Below are 18,717 nucleotides of genomic sequence, written 5' to 3'. Positions count from 1 at the left end.
ACTGAAGGTATAAAATGAAAACCAGTGATCTCCAGCCCCACCCTCCCCAACAGTCACACAGCCCACCAACGACTTCTAACCATTTCTGTTCCAGTTCTTCCTGAGGCCATCTCTGTAATTCTGATCTTTTATGGCCTGTAGACTTTACTGACTTCCTGCTCTGCTCAGGAGTGTAGATTTAGCTCACACTGTTGCTCCTCTATTTGCTTCCAATTTCTGACATATTACCGTTTTATGCTCTACTTTTGGTCTCCTAAATAACCTGTCTATCATATTTAAGAGGCTGCTTCCTAAAATGAGGATACTCGTCTCCTCACTATGTCTCTCTCCCCTTGTACAACAGCTAGAGACTATAGCATTACCGTCCGTGACAGTGCTGGGAACAATGATGCTCTGCTCTTGCCATAATGAAATCCTCATGTCATAGCTCTGGCTTTCTTCCTTAAAAACAAAAACAAAAACTCAGTACCTACTGTTTATATCTTATCTATGCAAATACTGTTCAGTGAAGGGCCAATCAGAACAATCTGATTAAAAACCCCCTCTTTTATTCCAATTTCATGTGTCCTCTGCTTCTTCTAAGAAGAAGTATTAGCATCAGGGTCAAATACATGGATCTTGGGGTGCCTGGGTGGCTCAATCGGTTAAGCATCTGACTCTTGGTTTGGGCTCAAGTCGTGATCTCATCGTTATGCATTGGGCTCTGCACGCAGCATGGAGTCTGCTTGAGATCTTCTCTCCCTCTCCCTCTGCCCCTCCCCCTCTTGCTCTCTCTAAAAAAATCAATCTTAAAAAAAAAAGGCATCCTGGATTTATTTTTCACTTGCAATTATTTTTTGACTCACTCCTGGAATAAACCTTTTAAGTATTTGGGTCCCCAAATATATGTTCTCTTTGGGGTTGGCTTTTTTTTTAAAGATTTTATTTATTTGACAGAGAGACATGGCAAGAGAGGGAACACAAACAGGGGGAGTGGGAGAGGGAGAAGCAGGCTTCCTGCTGAGCAGGGAGCCTGATGTGGGGCCCCTGGGATCATGACCTGAGCTGAAGGCAGACACTGAATGACTGAGCCACCCAGGCACCCCATGGGGCTGGCTTCTGTTTTATCTTACATATTTTTTTTCTCTCTCGTGTTGAAGGCTTTCTTCATCTTTCACGCCTTGGCTCCCATCCATATTGAAGAGGCTATGAAAGAAGATGGGAAGTTCAAATAGGTGGGTGAGACCAGTCTAATGGCATGCTTTGCTAGAGGGTGAAAAGTGCAAGAACCAGCTGCTAGGGTGACGGTCCTCACGATATCCAAATAAGGCAGCCCTTGTTTTGGAACATAATCCACCAAATTCCCTGGTCCCCCAGACTATTTTTAGTACGTAACTTGCTTCCTACTCTATTTTCTGCTTACTCACAGCCAGATACCCTCTGTAAGGCAAGAAAAATAGGGGAGAAGGGAGAGAAAATTTGGAGTTTCAAAGATCTTTTTCTCCGCCCACCTCCTGGTGTACAGCTCTGCTAGGCTGCTGTGGCCTCTACTGCTCCAGCCCTCTCTTCACATGATCCAGGCTTCAGCCTTTCCACTCTGCCCCTCCAGGTGATGCTCTCACACCTGCTTTCACCTTGCTCAAATCTGCCGTTATGGCCTCTCCCACTTTCTTCACCATTGTTGACTTATATTTCGGCCTTTGTTTTGAACATGCTGCTGAAGGGACCTTCTTAACCAACTATCTGTGTGCATGTTTTTTATATGGTTGTAACATTTTGTGTATATACTACTTTGGGTCCTGTTTTCACTTCACCTGGTAAATATTTTCCATATATGCTATACACCCTGCTCTGATTATAGTCAACCTAATTGAGCAACAAAGTGAAATCAGAGCACAACAGAGTCTTTGATTTATTCAGAGTCTACTTTTAATTCTAATAAAAACCAATTTGGGAGACTTTCCATCCTCAGTCCTCCCCCAATTTGTTGTGTTCACTGCTAGTTTACATTGGCTGGCTTCATATTTCATCACTCAATACCAACTTTGTCATGCAGAGTTCTTCTTAGATTGCGTGTCTGGGGCTTCACATCAAGAATATCTTCCAGTCCAAAAAAATAAGATTAAAGAAGAGAACATCTTCCAGTCCACTATTTCTAGGAATGTGTTACAGGGTCAATGTCTGATTAAGTTTGGGTGGTTGTTTACACTAAAAAGATTATTTGGTGGGTATAGCTACATACTGAATTTCCTAACTCCTGCTAAGAGGTCTGACAGTTTTAAATCAGTGGTATGTTCACAGCTTCTCATCTAAATGCAGATGTAAACACATTTTAATGTACAAATTACTTGTGCTGCTTTGGGGAACTGTAGGCTCCTGGGTTTTACTGCCAGAGATTCTGATTTAGTTGATCAAGGTAAGCTTGGTAATGTGCAGTTTCAAGAACATTCCAAGCAAATCTGATGCACATGGTCATTAGACCACACTGACAGTCATACCTTTGTCACCTGATGTCTAATAAAGGTTTGGCTGTGAGCTTCCCATCTTGATTATTCAGCTTCTCTCCCATGAGTTTTTTCATGTTGAATAAGGGATTTATTGTAACTGAAAATCTTCCCACATTCATTACATTCATAGAGTTTTTTCTCTAATATGAATTCTCTGATGCCTAGTAAGTTGATATCGCTGACTAAAGGCCTTTTCACAATGATTACATTCATAGGGTTTCTCGCCAGTGTGTGTTCTCTCGTGTTTTGCAAGTGTCGACCGATCAGTAAAGGCTCTTCCACAGTCAATACATTCATAGGGCTTTTCTCCAGTATGTGTTCTCTCATGTTCAGTAAGGCGTGACCTCTGACGGAAGGCTTTAATACACATGTTACACTGATAGGGCTTCTCTCCGATGTGTGTTCTTTGATGCACAATGAGGGGAGACCTCTGGCTGAAAGCTTTTCCACATTGACTGCACTCATAAGGTTTCTCTCCAGTATGGATTCGCTGATGCACAACAAGCTGTGATCGGTGCCGAAAAGATTTCCCACAGTTGTTACATTCGTATGGTTTCTCTCCAGAATGAATTCTCTCGTGTGAAAGAAGACGAGAGCTCCCAGTAAAGGCCTTCCCACACTGATTACATTCAAAAGGTTTCTCTCCAGTATGAGTTCTCTGATGCTCAATAAGGTGGGAGCTCCCAGTGAAAGCTTTGTCACACTGATTGCATTTATATGGCTTCTCTCCAGTGTGAGTTCGCAGATGCCTAAAAAGTTGAGTGCTTCGAATGAAGGACTTTCCACACTGGTTACATTCATAGGGTTTCTCTCCAGTGTGAGTCCTTTTATGTGCAACAAAGTCAGAGCTTTGGCTGAAGGACTTTCCACAATGAGTACACTCATAAGGTTTCTCTCCAGTATGGATTCTTCGATGGACAATAAGGTTAGAGTTCCACTTGAAAGATTTTCCACATTCGTGACATTTATATGGTTTTTCTCCAGTGTGAGTTCGCTGATGCCTAATAAGTTTGGAACTCTGGGTGAAGGATTTCCCACACTGGTTACATTCATAGGGCTTTTCTCCGGTGTGGGTTCTCTGATGGATGACGAGGCTATAGCTCTGGCTGAAAGACTTCCCACACTGAGTACATTCATAGGGCTTTTCTCCAGTGTGGGTTCTCAGGTGTATAACAAGCTTAGAGCAACAGCTGAAAGATTTTCCACACTGATTGCATGCATGTGACTTCTTTCCAGTCTGAACGATGTCACAGTGAGCAAAAGATGAGGCTGTGTGGAAGGCATTATGTTCCTCCTCACATCTAAGTGGTGCTTCTCTAGGATCATTTATTTCAGTTTGTACAAGGCATTCATCACACTCATCCTGACATTCTCTAAAATGCATCGGGTTGTGTTCATTCAGAGACATGCTATGATTAATAATGTTTCCATAGTCTGTACAGTTACTGTTGTTCTCTGCTGAAAAATGCCTATTATGAAATCGAAGGGAGGTGCCATAGTTGAAGGAGTCACTACTGACAGTATATTCATAAAGCTTTTTATTTCTCATTTCAACATTTCCAAGTTTATTCAAATAAATGCTCTGACAGAAGGCTCTAGCACTTTGGTGATTTTCATAGGGCTTCTGATCAGCCCAGCCTTTCTTGTGATTAATGAAAAATGAATTCTGTTTCAACTTTTTAACCTGTGAGTCAAACGTATGGAAATGTGTTCTTTTGCGTAATGTTGGAGATAGAAGGCTTACACTCAGGTAGCTTCCCCCAAGGTCATGCTCACAATGTTCCCCTTGAGCAGACAGTGTCTGTGAGGTAAGTACCATTTGACTCAAAGAGTCCTCCTGGTGCTTCTTTACCTGGTTCCTCCAATCCTGCCTTTCTCCTAATGACACCAACCAGGGGCCCTCCTCCCATATGCAGTGTTTCATTTCTATGTGGTGGAATGCTTCTTCCACAGCAAAATCCTCTTTGGAAGCTGACTCTTTCTTTTCAAATGTATTCTTCCAGTCTGAGAGAAATCCAAAATACCTGATTTACTGAGGATGCATTAGAGGGGGAGGATGGGATGAAGGAGACAACCAAGTGTAAGAGGTGTTTCTGGGTTTGTTTCTAATCCATGGATTGTTATTTCATGCAGGATGTTAATAAAAGGGGGGGGATGGATCAGCAAATAGGATATCGGTGATAAAGTATAAAAAAAAAGCAAAGATAATGAAGAGGTGACCCAGGAGGACTGGTCCCCAAAGAGGGAGAAGAGGAATAAGAATAAGCAGGGGAGGGTAAAGATTAAAGAAGGGATCCACAAAATAGCTGGGCCTAACGGTATACAGCCCTCAATAATCACAAAAGATACCTACATTCTCATTGCCTGGGAAGCCTGTGAATGTGGTACCTGATTTGGAAAAAGGGTCTTTGCCAATGCTTATATTAAGGAACCTGAGATACGGAGAGTATCTGTGTAGGCCCTAAATGTCACCAGAAGTGTTCTTGTAAGGGGGAGGTAGAGATTTGATACACACAGAGGTGATAGGAACACGGAACAAAGAGATTTGAAGATGCTGGCCTTAAAGACTGAAGTGATGTGGGCACAAACCAAGGAATGCTGCAGCCATCAGAAGCTGGAAGAGACAAGGAACAGATTTCCTCCTGGAACCTTCCAAGGGAGCATGACTCTACACCCTGGTTTCAGCCCAATGGTACTGATGTCAGGTTTCTGGCCTCCAGAACTGTGGGAGAATCAATTCATGTTTTTTTTTTTTTTTTAAAGATTTTATTTATTTATTCGACAGAGATAGAGACAGCCAGCGAGAGAGGGAACACAAGCAGGGGGAGTGGGAGAGGAAGAAACAGGCTCATAGCGGAGGAGCCTGATGTGGGGCTCGATCCCAGAACGCCGGGATCACGCCCTGAGCGGAAGGCAGACGCTTAACCACTGTGCCACCCAGGCGCCCCTGATTCATGTTGTTTTAAGCCACTCAACTGGTAATCTGTTACAGCAGCCACAGGAAATTAATACAAGAGCCTAACTGGTACCTCAACCTCGATTACTGACCCAGAATCTTAGTCTATTTTCAGATTCTGGATCTTGAAACAGGATCCCAAACACCAACACCGACTTAATATTCTTAACGCACCATTTCTACTATTTCTTCAGGCTACCCACAGAAGAAAAGCTCTTCAACCACTCTGTAACCAATGCCACAGACTTCCTGGAAAGCACTGTAGTCCTTGAAGCAGTAGTTGGCCAGGCTGGGCTACAACTGGGCTTACTAACTAGCAACTTGTAAAGCTCATTTTCCTTGACGGCAAGCCAGGAATAAAAATCCTTAGCTTACAAGATTTACTTGGACGCACAAATGAACCGATATGGGAATTGCAAAAGGAGCCTGGCTGGCAGTGCACTGGCAGCACGTGGTTCCATTGATATGAGCACCCCTTTTATTGTCCTAACAGGGATTCCTCCCTTTGTTGAAATATTGGGCCTCTAATGAGTGGTACAGGTTCTCAGCTCAGGACCTTGCCTGGGTCCTCCATGATTCCCCCTTTACTTGTCACTCTCCCCATTTCAGTCATGTAGCCACCCACGTCTGGTACTATCAAGACTTCTGATCAAGTCCCCATGCTTCACTCTCCATGTCTGCTAAGGAGACAAGGATCCTCTGTTTTGCAAAATATTAATTACGCTCTGTGGCCCTCCTCTGACTTCCAGGAGGACATTTCCCTCTTGGACAAAGTCCTTATCTAAGTCCAATGCCCTCCATGCCCAACACTGTTCTCCTTCCCAAGACTCTGTGCTGTGTTCCTGTTTGGTGTTGCCTTGGAATCCCTGATGATGAGAACTTTTTCAAATGAAACAATGGCCTAATGAAAGGGAGTGAAAGGGTATTTGGAGACAGGAAGAAGGAAAGAAGTCTTTGGGTGGCTAAGATGTGTCCAAGCTGTGCCTGGTCATTGGAAACTGGGCAAAGGAAGTTAGACATTTTACACAGTGTCTCCATCAAGATCGCAAAATGAGGAAAACAGACTGTGTGGGTCAGCTAGAAAGTAGTATCTATGACAGATGAGAAGAAAGATGCCACCCATAAACTGAATTCAGAATGGCATCATTTGAAGGGCCAAGGACAAGTAAAAGTAGGTGACACTTCAGAGGGAAAAATAACAGAGGCTATAGGTGAGAGTTACAGGGTAAGAAAGAGCAGAAACATGTAAGATAAACCCAACACCTCTGGCTAAAGGAATGTCACAAGGTAGTGTGAAGGTCGAAGGTGGTGTGAAGGACACACAGTGGCTGCTTTCAGTTAAGAAAGGCCACATACTGCAAGATTCCAACTACAGGACATTCTGGAAAAGGTAAAACTAGAAAGAGTAAAATAACCAGTGGTTTCCAGGAGTTAGGACAGAGGGAGGGAAAAATAGGTGGACACAGAGGATATTTAGGGCAGTGGAACTACTTTACATGACACTATAATGATGGAGATACGGCATTATACATTTACCCAAACCCGCAGAATGTACACCACCAAGAATGAACCTAATGTAAACTACTGATCTCTACTGGTAACGTGTGAATACATCTTCACCCACTGTAACAAATGTACCACAGAATATAAGATATTAATAACGGAGGAAACTGTGTTTGTGGTGGGGAAGGGTGGTAGATGGGAGCTCTGTACTTTCTGTTCAACTTCTGGTAAACATAAAACTGCTCTAATAAATAAAGTCTATTAATTAAAACAAAACAACAACAAAAAAATCAGAACCAGCCTAATTAGTTGCAGTGATGAACATGTTCTAAAATTGATTATAGTGACAGATGCACATGCTGTGAATATACTAAAATCCTTTGCATGCTTTAAATGAGTGAATCGTATGGCATGTGAATTTTATCTCAATATGGCTATTAAAGAAAAAAAAAAAAAAAGAGTTCCAATCCGGCTGAGACACTGGGGCATATAAGGAGGTGGGCCTATGGGATGAGAAGAGGTGGGAAAACAAGCCCAGGAACTGAGTTAGTAGGAATCCTTCTGGAAGGAATAGGTCATTGCCATTTCCTAGGATGCACAAGTTCTCACCACACCTCTGGATCATCTAGAAGTTGTAGGAATGTCCAACATGGAGGAGGGATGGACACCCAACTATAGGGAAAGACCAGGCGTGATGGAGAGATCTGAGGAGCTGCTGCCCTGGGTGGAAGTCAGGGTAAGGGACTCAAGGAAAAGAGGGGGCACAAGGACCCAGGAATAGATGAAGCAGCTGAGGGATGAAGATCAAAGGGAAGATGGGAACTGAAATGAACCCACACATGAGAAACGTTGGGACAACAGTGACATGTGTTTTTCATGGGGACAGAGGGATAGGCCTATGTGGATGAGAATGTGGTTGCCTTGGATGTGAGGAAGCAGCAGAGAACACCCAAGGAAGCTCTCTGCTCCTCCTCCCCTCTTTGGACCCAGGGTCCTGTGGAGAGCAATCTTGCCATGTTAACTCACCAGGTCTCTGGCCTGCTCTCACCTTGGGGAGGTCCCTGTTCTGCCCTCCATGAGTCTTGTCCTTGCTCCAGCCAGCTGATCACATCCGGTTTGGAAAGCAGAAGTCCTGGTCAATGGTGGAAAAACACAGGACTTTGTGCTCTGCTTGGAGAGGAGGAGAACTGCGTCCTCTGGCCCAGCCCTCAGTCCCTGGGGTCAGATGTGGATGGATGAGGAGGGCCCTGCACATCCCAAGGAAAATCCCAGCAAAATGCTTGGCTCCTTACAGGCAGAATGAGTGGCAATATCCAGGACCTGTATCTCAAAGAAATCCATTTCTGGAATGCTCTGGTCCAGCCCGGGCATACCCTTAAGAAGAGCCAGAGCTTTGAGTCCCTGAAACAGAAACTGCTGTGATGGGCAGAGCTTGGCTTACCCAGAGAGACCAGGTGGCTCCAGGTCTCCAGAGTCACGTTGCGGTACAGTCTCCTCTGGGCCAGATTCAGCTGTCCCCACTCCTCCTGCGTGAAGGTCACAGCCACGTCCTTGAAGCTCACAGATGGCTGAAACATCACCTATGTTACCATGGGACTCTGCTTCCCCAGTGTGGATGTTGGGTCAGGGGGATGGGCAGCACTGGGAGGGAGAGGATGCGGGCTCAAGATGACATCTATGAGCCCTCATGGGGTTCCCACCTTTGGGATCAGATACAGACCCAGGCCTGTGGTGTTCTCACTTCTCTCTGATTTTCTGTAGTAGGAAACAACAGGAACCCCACTCAGAGATCCGCACCCCCTAGCTTCTCCACAAAATCACAGATTTGAAGCCAAAGAGCATGTTCTAAATCAAGGATCAGCAAACTTTGGCCCACAGGACTAATCAGGGCTATGGTATATTTTTAGAAGGCTAATGCCATGAGCTGAATTGTTTCCCCCCAAACTCACTCACACGTTGAGGGCCTATCCCCCAAAGTGACTATATTTGGAGACAGGGCCTTTATAGAAGTAATAAAGGCTAACGCAGGTCATAAGGGCAGGGCTCTCATTTGTGAGACTGGTGTCTGTATAAGCGGAAGAGGTGACACCAGGGGTCTCACTCCCTACCATGTGAGGACCCAGAGAAGGTGCCATCTGCAGGTCAGGAAGAGAGTCCCCACTAGAAAGCAACATTGCTGGCACCTTGATCTTGGACTTCCAGTTTCCAGAACTGAGAGAAAATAAATGTCCGTTATTTAATACCACCCAGTGGAATCTTGTTACGGCAGCACAAACAGACTAATATAGGTAAGAATGGATTTTTACATTTTTAAAGGACTATGTGAAAAAAGAATGAGACAGAAGACTATGTGTGGCCCACAGAGCCTAAAACAGTTCTCACCTGGGCCTCTACAGAAAGTGCTGGGTCAAGCCTGCTCTCAAAGAAGGCTGACAGGCCAACAGCCAGGTGTCCTGGCCTTGGGGGGCCTGGCCTGAGTTGGCATCTCAGTTTCATGACTTACTTGATGGACACATCCCTGAACTCCTCTAGCATGAGCTGCCCTCCCTCATGAAGACAGCCTCCCACATCAGGGAGTCTCACAGGACGTGAGGGGAAGTAACCCTCTGGCACCCAGGAAGCACAAAGACAATGTGCTGGGACGCTCAGTAAGGTCAGGGACCCACCCCTCACCCCACTGTGTGCTGCACGGTGAGCCATCTAAGGGCAACTATGGCGCTTTAAGGGGATACTCTTGGCTGCCCTCCTGAGTAGTCTCAGTGAGGGTCAAGGGCCCTGCGTGGCTGAATGGGGTATGGAGGCTTAGTTCTGCCCATCCTCAAGAGCCTGCTGTGCAGCCATCACAAACAAAGAGTCTGAGCCAGAGACCTGTCCCAGGGAACCAGGTGTGGCAGACTCATGTTCGGTCTGCTCCCAGGAGCTCCTGGCTCATCCATACAGGGCAGGTGCTTTATCTATAGAGAGCCTTTGGCTTTCACATGAAGGCACAGGGAAGCATTACAGTGCTCTCATGTGCTGGCCTGAGGAGGTGGGTACTATTCCTGGACCCATTTTTACAGCTGAGGAGACTGAGGCAAAGAGAGAAAAGGTCCCTAACTCACCTGGCACGGGACCGCATGAGAATGTGGTTCCATTTCCTCCTCATACCTGAAGAAGCTGTCCTGAAGAGGGCAGAGGTCCTCAGGAGGCAGGTCTGGTAAAGCAGGGAACAATAAGGAATTCAGCCCCACCTCAGTAAGCCCAGGCAACTGAGCCCACTCCCAACCCCAGACAAAGGAGAGGGCTGCCAGTACCATTTGAGGAACATTCCCTTAGGGTATGAGGAGTTGGGAGACAGGCTCTGACCAAGTACCTTAAAAAGTCCAAGGCTCTGCGGCCAGCTGTGGCAGCCAAGCCAGCTTTCCAGATGTGGAATGGGCCAGCCTGACCAGATCTGAGCCTAGGGATGGACCTGGCCTATCCCAGGCTCAAAGAAAATGCCTAGGCACAGGTGGGTATATCTGAACTGTGTGCCCACAGATCACAGCCATCCATCAACACCCAAATAAAGGACTGGCCAGTTGTTCCCGTCCTTTCAAGAGACCAAGTTGGGGGACGTAGAAGAAGAGTGTTAAGACAAGTGTACAATTTCAAAATATCCCAATAAAACATCAGGTGGTCTTCCAAGAAAACTGTGCAATTTTTAAATACCACTGAAACATGAGCTGGCTTCAAAAAAAAAATTGCACAATTTTAAAGTATCACAGTAAAACACCAGCTGGTTTCCAAAAATGGGGTCGGGGGGGATGGGGACAAGGAGGATGAAAATCCTAAGCTGTCCTAAGGAGGACAGCTAAGGGCACTCTGTTGGGGGCTGCTGTCCCAGGTGCGCATTCCCCCAAGCCACTCTGAACATGCAGGATGCTGCCCCACTGTGTATGTGCGGGGGGAGGGGGGGCACACCATCATCCGCTACTTTACTGGACTTTGTCATTGCTTCCCATACTCTACTTATCTAAGAGCTTGGCTGCAGTCATGTGACTGTCTCACTGAGACAGCCAGGCAAAAGTCCTGCCAGATCTTGCCTTAAACCCTTCCCCATATTTGCCTCCCGCTCACCCACTTGTATCAAAAGCACAGCTCTACTTGTGTGCACACACACCATCTACCCAGTCACTGCTCATTCGGGATGACCCAACAGTCCAGAAATGTATGCTGCATTTGTGCGTTTGTTCACATGGAGCCACTGCTCATTCTGCTGGATTCTGGCATCTTTCATTTGTATGGTGCCATCCAGGTCACAAAGAGCCTTGGACCCTCACCCCCTTGAAACAGAACAACTATCATCTGGGCTGGAGGCCCAGGGAAACCCAGACCTCTCATTCGTTGCTTCCAGAAGGCAGACACCTGCTGTTCTCCCAGGACTAAAACTGGCATTTTTCTTATTCTACTTTCTCTATAAAACCCATCTTCCTGGAGAATCAAGAATCAAGTCATATATCAGGGAAAGTGTGCTCTCTCCATGCCTCACATTTTTGGCAGTTCTCACCTTTGCCTTCAAATGTTTGAGTCAGTTCCTCAACCAGTGTCTTCTCCTCTTGGGGCTTCTCCAGGTGCTGGGGTTTCTCTTAGGTCCTGAGCTCCCCAGAGAGGGTGTTGGGGGCCACTCCTGGCCAGAGCCAGTAGGAGCACAGTGCCTACAGATGGGCCAGGACCTCAACACTTAACAGCTGCTAAAACCAGAAAAGCCCCAGAGGCACCTTCCCACTGTGCTCTCTCTGAGAACACTACTGCTTCCAACACATCTGGGGTCTGAGAACTCCTTTCCCAAACTTAATTCTGCAGACATTCTTTTCTGGCCATCACCTTCATGGTGGGTTCCAATCTCTTTCTCACACAAACCTAATATCCTTCAGGTAAAATGAGCACTCAAGTCCTCTGAGAATCATTATAAAAAGGAGAGAGTGCTGGGCTACCTGAGTGGCTCAGTTGGTTAAGTGTCCTACTCTTAACTTCAGTTCAGGTCATGATCTCAGGGTTGTGAGATTGAGCCCTGCATCAAGCCTGTGTGTTGGGCTCTGTGCTGGGTGTGGAGCCTGCTTAAGACTCTTTCTCTCCCTCTCCCTCTGCCACTACCCCTCCCCCAACCCAGCATGCGCTAAAAATAAATAAAATTTTAAACAGATAAATAGAGAGAGAGAGAGATAGGAGAGACTACTGAGTAGCCAGTTCACTACTGAAGCAGAAGACAATGGCTTCAAAATGCAGGGTTGTCTCTGACCTTGGCATTCAGGCCAGTACAGATAAGGCAGCAATAACCATGCAAAAAATGGAATGCCAGGGGCACCTGGGTGGCTCAGTGGTTAAGCATCTGCCTTCAGCTCAGGGCGTGATCCCAGCGTTCTGGGATCGAGCCCCACATCAGGCTCCTCCGCTGGAAGCCTGCTTCTTCCTCTTCCACTCCCCCTGCCTGTGTTCCCTCTCTCGCTGGCTGTCTCTATCTCTGTCAAATGAATAAATAAAATCTTAAAAAAAAAAAAAGAAATAAATGGAATGCCAGAATGATTAGACTTGTATCCCACTAAAAAAACATTTAAGGCAGAACATAACTTTGACACAATGTTCAACTTTCAACTTTTGGAGCTGGTGTGAGTACACATTTACCTGAATCCCAGCATTAACTTAAAAGAACAGAAAAAACCCCACACGAAAAAGGTAAAAGTCCCATCCATCCACAATGACGCTGGAATGACCACACTGTCCACAGCACACACCTGATAGAGTGAGCGTGCATAACAGGTTGACTCAGCAGGCCTGGGTGGTCCATGCCCCACACATTCCAACGAAAGTCCTGTTCCCTGACCAGCTGCTGGGAGGTAACCTCTGAGCCAGAGGGGATCATCCTACCTGATAAAATGTCTCTGTTTACTTCGGGACACCCCTACAAAGTGAGCATCAGGCTCAACTAAAGGACAAAGCCACAAAGAGAAACACATCTCCAGGATGTGTGAGAAAATTGGCTCTTTCTATAGAGCAGTGGTTCTCAATTGGGGGCAGGTCTGCCCTCAAGGACATCTGGCAATGTTGGCGACGTGTGGTTGTCACGACTTGTAGAGGGCTGAGCAGAAGTGAGAGGCAGTACTCAACATCTCCCCTACCAGAGGATGACTCCGCTTCCAACAATACTGCCAAGGTTGAGAAACTGCTCTACAAAGGTAAGGCAGTGTTCCAGGCGCACCAGGACTCTTCAGCTCTGAGCCAATCTCATGGATTAGCAGAGCTGCAGAAAGCAGATTTTCTGTCCAACTGTCCAACTCAGTTCACTTTATTTTCACCATCTTCTCTTCCTGAATAAAATGGAGAACTCAGAAGCTACTTAAGACAGAAATGACAGCAAACTTCGAGGACACTCACCGCTCACTCACCAGAAAGAGAACCCACGCAAAAGGCTGTCTGTCGCCCACCAGGATGCCACAAAACCTGTGTCCACACCATCTTTTACTCCTCTGCCCATGGCACAGGGCACCTGCCTCAGCTGATCCCCCCCGCTTTGCAGACTGATTAGGGTTTTGCAAATCTTTTTACCATGTCTGTGGTTGGCTGACTAATGGCCCCCAAAATATTTCCATATGCTAGTGCCAAGAACTTGTGACTATGTTACCTTGCAGGCAAAAGGGACTCTGGAAAAGTGATTCAGTTCAGAATCTTGAGATGGGGAGATTATCCCAGATTTTCTGGTGGGCCTGATGTCAACACAATGATCCTGATAAAGAGGGAGGTAGGAGGGTCACGGATGGAGGAGAGGTGACGGCTGGCAAAAGCAGAGGCTCCTGGGCCACAAACCTTCTGATCAAGTAAACTCTTGTATCCCAGTGTCCCCCCCCCCTTCCAGTTACTTCCATGCTCCTGTTCCTAACAGCTAGGCCCTCAGAGCAGCCAACACTCCAGTCTCTCCCTCTTCATCCTGTCCATCGTCTCTCTGCCATCTCACTCCTAAACATACACACTACAAATGTACACCACACCCAAGAAAGCTCATCAAGATTCTACATCTATCTATCTTGTTCTGAGACTCCTGCCCATCCCTGGGCAGTCTCCTACTGCCTGTGACTATTTCCACCCTCCCATTCCTTGTCTGGAGGCATCTGAGGGCAAGGGCTGGGAACGCTACTCTTAAGTCAAATTGCCTGCTTTCAAAGTCCCAGCTCCACCACTTGCCTCTGTAGTTCCTAGTTTTTCTGTTTTTGTTTTTTTTTTAAAGATTTCATTTATTTATTTGACAGAGAGAGACAGCCAGCGAGAGATGGAACACAAGTGGGGGGAGTGGGAGAGGAAGACGCAGGCTCCTAGCAGAGAAGCCTGATGTGGGGCTCGATCTCAGAACACTGGGATCACGCCCTGAGCGGAAGGCAGACGATTAACGACTACACCACCCAGGCGCCCCTGTAGTTCCTAGTTCTTAAACAGACCTCCTTAACCTCCCTAGGCCTCAGTTTCCTCTTCTGTAGACATCTGGGAGAATAGCAGGCCTTGTGTCATGGTGCTGCTCTGAGGATTAAATGAGTTGCATTTATAGAGCTTAATGTCACATTGACACACAGGACACAGATTTGGTCACATCGATTATACTTGAACATAAAATTCACCTTCTATTCCTCATGCTGGACCTGAGGGTGGCTGGTGTGGCAGGGTCCCTCTGTCTGCAGGGCTGGGGCGGAGGCTGCTTTCTCGTTCCTTTTCCAGTTTGCTCTTTCCCTGCCTGTGGGGTGGGGTTTCAAGTGCTGCCCCAGGCTTCATGTTCAGTCTTAGACCTCCCTGCCACTGCCATTTCCTCCTCTATTTCCACCCCTACATCCAACAGACTCCTCAACTCAACAGATCTGAGTGACCAAGAGTTCTCTGTGACCTCTATCCTGGTTCCTCACTAGAAATGGAAGCTCAGAGTCCTCAGCTATTCCTACTCCCTTTGCATTCTCTCTTGCACTGAGTTATTTCTACAGCCAGATGCTTCTACTCTGAGGCTTTTTGAAATCCAACTCTTAAGCTCTCACGCACAGGACAGCTTTATGTCCCGGCTCTTTACACCTCCAGACCCCTCTAACCCAGCTCCTAACATGGGGTATCAACAAACACACCCAATCCAGGCACCCCAATACCGTAGACCCAGAGTTTGCTGGACTGTCTCTAATTCTTTGTTCACCTGGAAAACATGCACTTTGTCTTCAAACTGAGTTCAAGATCACGTACCAGTGGAAGAAAACGTGTCCAAGTTCTGAGGCTGCTGGGGTAAAGAAATCCTCACTTGCCGGGGCTGCCGCTACCACCTCCTGCACAGAGCGCCTGCGCGGTAAGTGGCGTTAACGAACCGAGAGAGGAAAAAAGACGCGTCTGGGTGGGCAAGCCCCAGATTCCTTCCCATACGCCGGCCTGACACCCTCAACAGCTGGCCTTCTTTGCAGCAGGAGAGCTTCTGTTCCAGAGTAGGAGAACCTCAGACAAGATCACACCCAGCTGCACTCTGCCGCAGGAGGGGCCCTGGCTGCGCCAGCTTCCTCCCGGTTTCTGCAGGCAGAGGGACTCGCATCTGACAGGCCCCAGTTCCGCCGCGCAAAACGGACCCCTGCGGGTCCCGCTTCCTCCCCCCCGGCACCGCCCAGGTCACAGAGGTCCCGCCTGGCCCCGCCCACAGCTGAGCGTCCGCGTCGGTCCCGGATTTCAGGCTCACCTGAACGCGCGGAGTAATGCCGGCGCTTCCGGTGGAGGGCGGAAGTGCGCGCGCTTGGTGCAACCAACTGCAAGTCCCAGAAGGCAGTGCGGCGGGGACTGTTGCTACCGGACTCCGTCGGGGGCGGAGGTGTCTGGTCCCCGGGCGGGGGCCTGAGACTCGAAGGTTGCCTTTTCCCTTTTACAGCGGGTCGTGTTATGGTTTAGACAATTGTTTTCCTTGGGCTGCGTCCCGTGGCGTGCCTCTCCCCGTAGCCCGGGTTCACGGACGCGACTCATTCTCCTCAGCCGGCGACTGAGGCCGCGACGCCAGAATGGCGGACGTCTGTGACCAGCGTCGAGGCCTGGGTTCGTGTCCGAACTGCGCTCGGCCGCACCCTTTCCTCGTTGGCTTTTCAGTCGCCTCGACCCGCTGTGGAAGTGAACGAAGACGCCTTGAAGGGGGCTAGGAACGGCTGTCGACCCCGAACCTGCTCAAGCGACGCCGTCCGCCACCGTCCTGTGCATTCTGCGGAGGCTCAAAGGCAGGCAGGGGAGTGGCCTCGGTGCGCCTTGGATGGTCTTTGTCGAGTGTGGAAGCCAGAGACCGGCTAACTCTAAGCGGGCCTTCTAGGTTTAGGATTGCTTAGGGGAGCATAGTTGGCTTTCTCCGGTTGGCCCTAAGTGGGACAGGGGCAAGAAATAGGGAAGCTGGCAGTTAGTGACCACGTCCTGTTTGGGCCCGTTCTATTACATATGGTCTGTCCACTGTTACGTGTGCTATCTCACTGCGTCGTTCTGGGGTCAGTCTGAGACCCCCCCGGCTGCTGACCTACCCCGGCTCTCAAACGAGGGAGACCACAGTTACCTTCCCAGGCCCGCCTACTGGCGGGAGCGACTCTGGCTCTGCTCGAGCCTCGTAAGCGCCTGAAATGTTGTTTCCTTGTGTCTGAGGTGCTCCTGTGACCAGCCTTCCTTGCTTGGACTCTTCCTGGGGCTGACCCAACAGCCATCATCTTCTTACTTGAGTACTTCATGCTTGTTAACAGGACCCTGCAATCTGTAGATTCTTCCAGGAAGTCTTTTTTTTTTTTTTAAGATTTTATTTATTTATTCGACAGAGACAGCCAGCGAGAGAGGGAACACAAGCAGGGGGAGTGGGAGAGGAAGAAGCAGGCTCACAGCGGAGGAGCCTGATGTGGGGCTCGATCCCATAATGCCCGGATCACGCCCTGAGCCAAAGGCCGACGCTTAACCGCTGTGCCACCCAGGCGCCCCTCTTCCAGGAAGTCTTTAATCTAGCTTCCAAAGGGAGAATCTTGATGGAGTGGGCTCGTGCCTCTTGCTGTGTTACTGAATTAGGCAAGGGGAAATGACACATCTGCTGGGGGCTTCTGGGGGGAAGTTCTCTCAAAAATGGACGTAAGACACTAGTATGTCCCCTTTCATTGTCTCTGGGCAGTGTTATCTGTGTATAATGTGTAGAGCAGTACTGCCATGCCAGCACTTTCAGGAAGCCAGCCCAAGAGGCAAACAAAGTCGACATGCTGAGAATGGCAGAGCAGAAAGATGGAAAGAACCAGAGTCTATAATGGGATCCTCCTTGAGTCACTGAATAACTGATATTGCCTATGTCCACCTTGGGACTTTTCCTTATGATATCATAAATGACCTTGTTTTTATTATGGAAAATTTCAAACATACCAGAGTAAGGCGAAGAGTGTGATGAAAACCCATGCTTCCCTCCATGCATTTATCCAACTTCATTTACCGTCATCGTTCGCCTTTTTATACTTAATCTTATCCCCACTTTCTCCCAGCCACCACTGGGTTATTTTGAAGCAAATCCCATATTGTTTCACGCATAAATACCTAAGATTCTATCTAGAAAAGAGGTGTTTTTTTTTTTGTTTTTTTTTTTTACTTTTTAAAAAGATGTTATTTATTCATTTGAGAGACAGAGCACAATCAGGGGGAGAGGAAGAGGCAGAGGGAGAAGCAGATTCCCCACTGAGCTGGGAGCCCAATGTGGGGCTCCATCCCAGGACCTAGAGATCATGACCTGAGCTTAATTAAGGCAGTTGCTTAACCATCTGAGCTACCCAAGACCCCGGGAATGACTTTTGGTAGAATAGGAAAATCCATAGAGAAAGTAAATTCATGGTTGCCTAGGGCTGGGGAAGTTTGAGTGAAAATGTGAGCTACTTGGATATCAGTTTCTTTTGGCGGTGATGAAAATGTTCTAAAGTTGATTGTAATGATGATAAAACAGTATATTAAAAACCATTGAATTGTACAGTTTAAGTGAGTATATGTGAATTATGTCTCACTAAGGCTACTTAAAAATCAGTACATAAAGGGACACGTGGGTGGCACAACCGGTTAAAGTGTCTGCCTTCTGTTCAGGTCATAATCCCAGGGCCCTGGGATGGAGCCCCGTGTTGAGGTCCCTGAGTTTGGTTCCCAGCTCAGCAGGGAGTCTGCTTCTCCCTCTGCCCCCTTCTCATGCTTTCCCTTGCTATCTCTCAGATGAATAAATAAAAATCTTTTTAAAAAAATCACTACATAAGGGTGCCAACATCTATTAGGAAAAAAAAAGATACAGTGGGGGAGAAGACTTTTAAATATATAACTACAGTCTTTAACACACTTAAAAATATTAGCAATAATTTCTTAGTACCAAATATCCAGTGTTTACCCCATATGTGTCCATTTTTTTACATTTTATTTATTTAAATTAGGATCTGAACAAGGTTCACACTTTGCATTTGGTTAATGTGTGCTTAAGTCTTGTAATTTACGAGTTTCCCCGACATGTGCTTTTTCCTTTTGTTTCTGTTTGTTGAAACCAGGTAAATTTTTCCCATAGGATTTACTACCTTGTGGATTTTGGTGATGGTATCCTTATGATGTCATTTCTTATTCCCTTGCTTTTGTGGTAAACTGGTAGTTGGATCTAGAGGCTTAATTAGATTCAAGTTTGTATATTTGACAATTCTTCATAAGTGGTGCGTGTGTGTTCTCTTGCATCATATCAGAAAGTGTGTAGAGGCACCTGGGTGGCTTATTCGGTTAAGCATCTACCCTCCA

General features: G+C 47.1%; 1 protein-coding gene across 1 annotated transcript; it reads right to left on the bottom strand.

Moving 5' to 3' along the window:
• Positions 1–1,867: 1,867 nt before the first annotated feature.
• On the bottom strand, positions 1,868–15,656 carry ZNF544 (zinc finger protein 544). The gene is given in 7 exon segments (XM_008706467.2): positions 1,868–2,630; positions 2,632–4,490; positions 7,994–8,077; positions 8,387–8,513; positions 8,646–8,700; positions 10,047–10,138; positions 15,172–15,656. Coding segments are annotated over 6 exon segments (2,271 nt in total). The 5' UTR covers positions 10,091–10,138; positions 15,172–15,656; the 3' UTR covers positions 1,868–2,528.
• Between the last annotated feature and the right edge of the window lie 3,061 nt (positions 15,657–18,717).

The sequence above is a fragment of the Ursus maritimus genome, unplaced genomic scaffold (assembly GCF_017311325.1).
Source record: "Ursus maritimus isolate PB19 unplaced genomic scaffold, ASM1731132v1 scaffold_19, whole genome shotgun sequence".
In the NCBI taxonomy this organism is placed as follows: Eukaryota; Metazoa; Chordata; class Mammalia; order Carnivora; family Ursidae; genus Ursus; species Ursus maritimus.
Note: the sequence above shows the minus strand (reverse complement) of the source record. Positions and strands in the feature narration are given on the sequence as shown.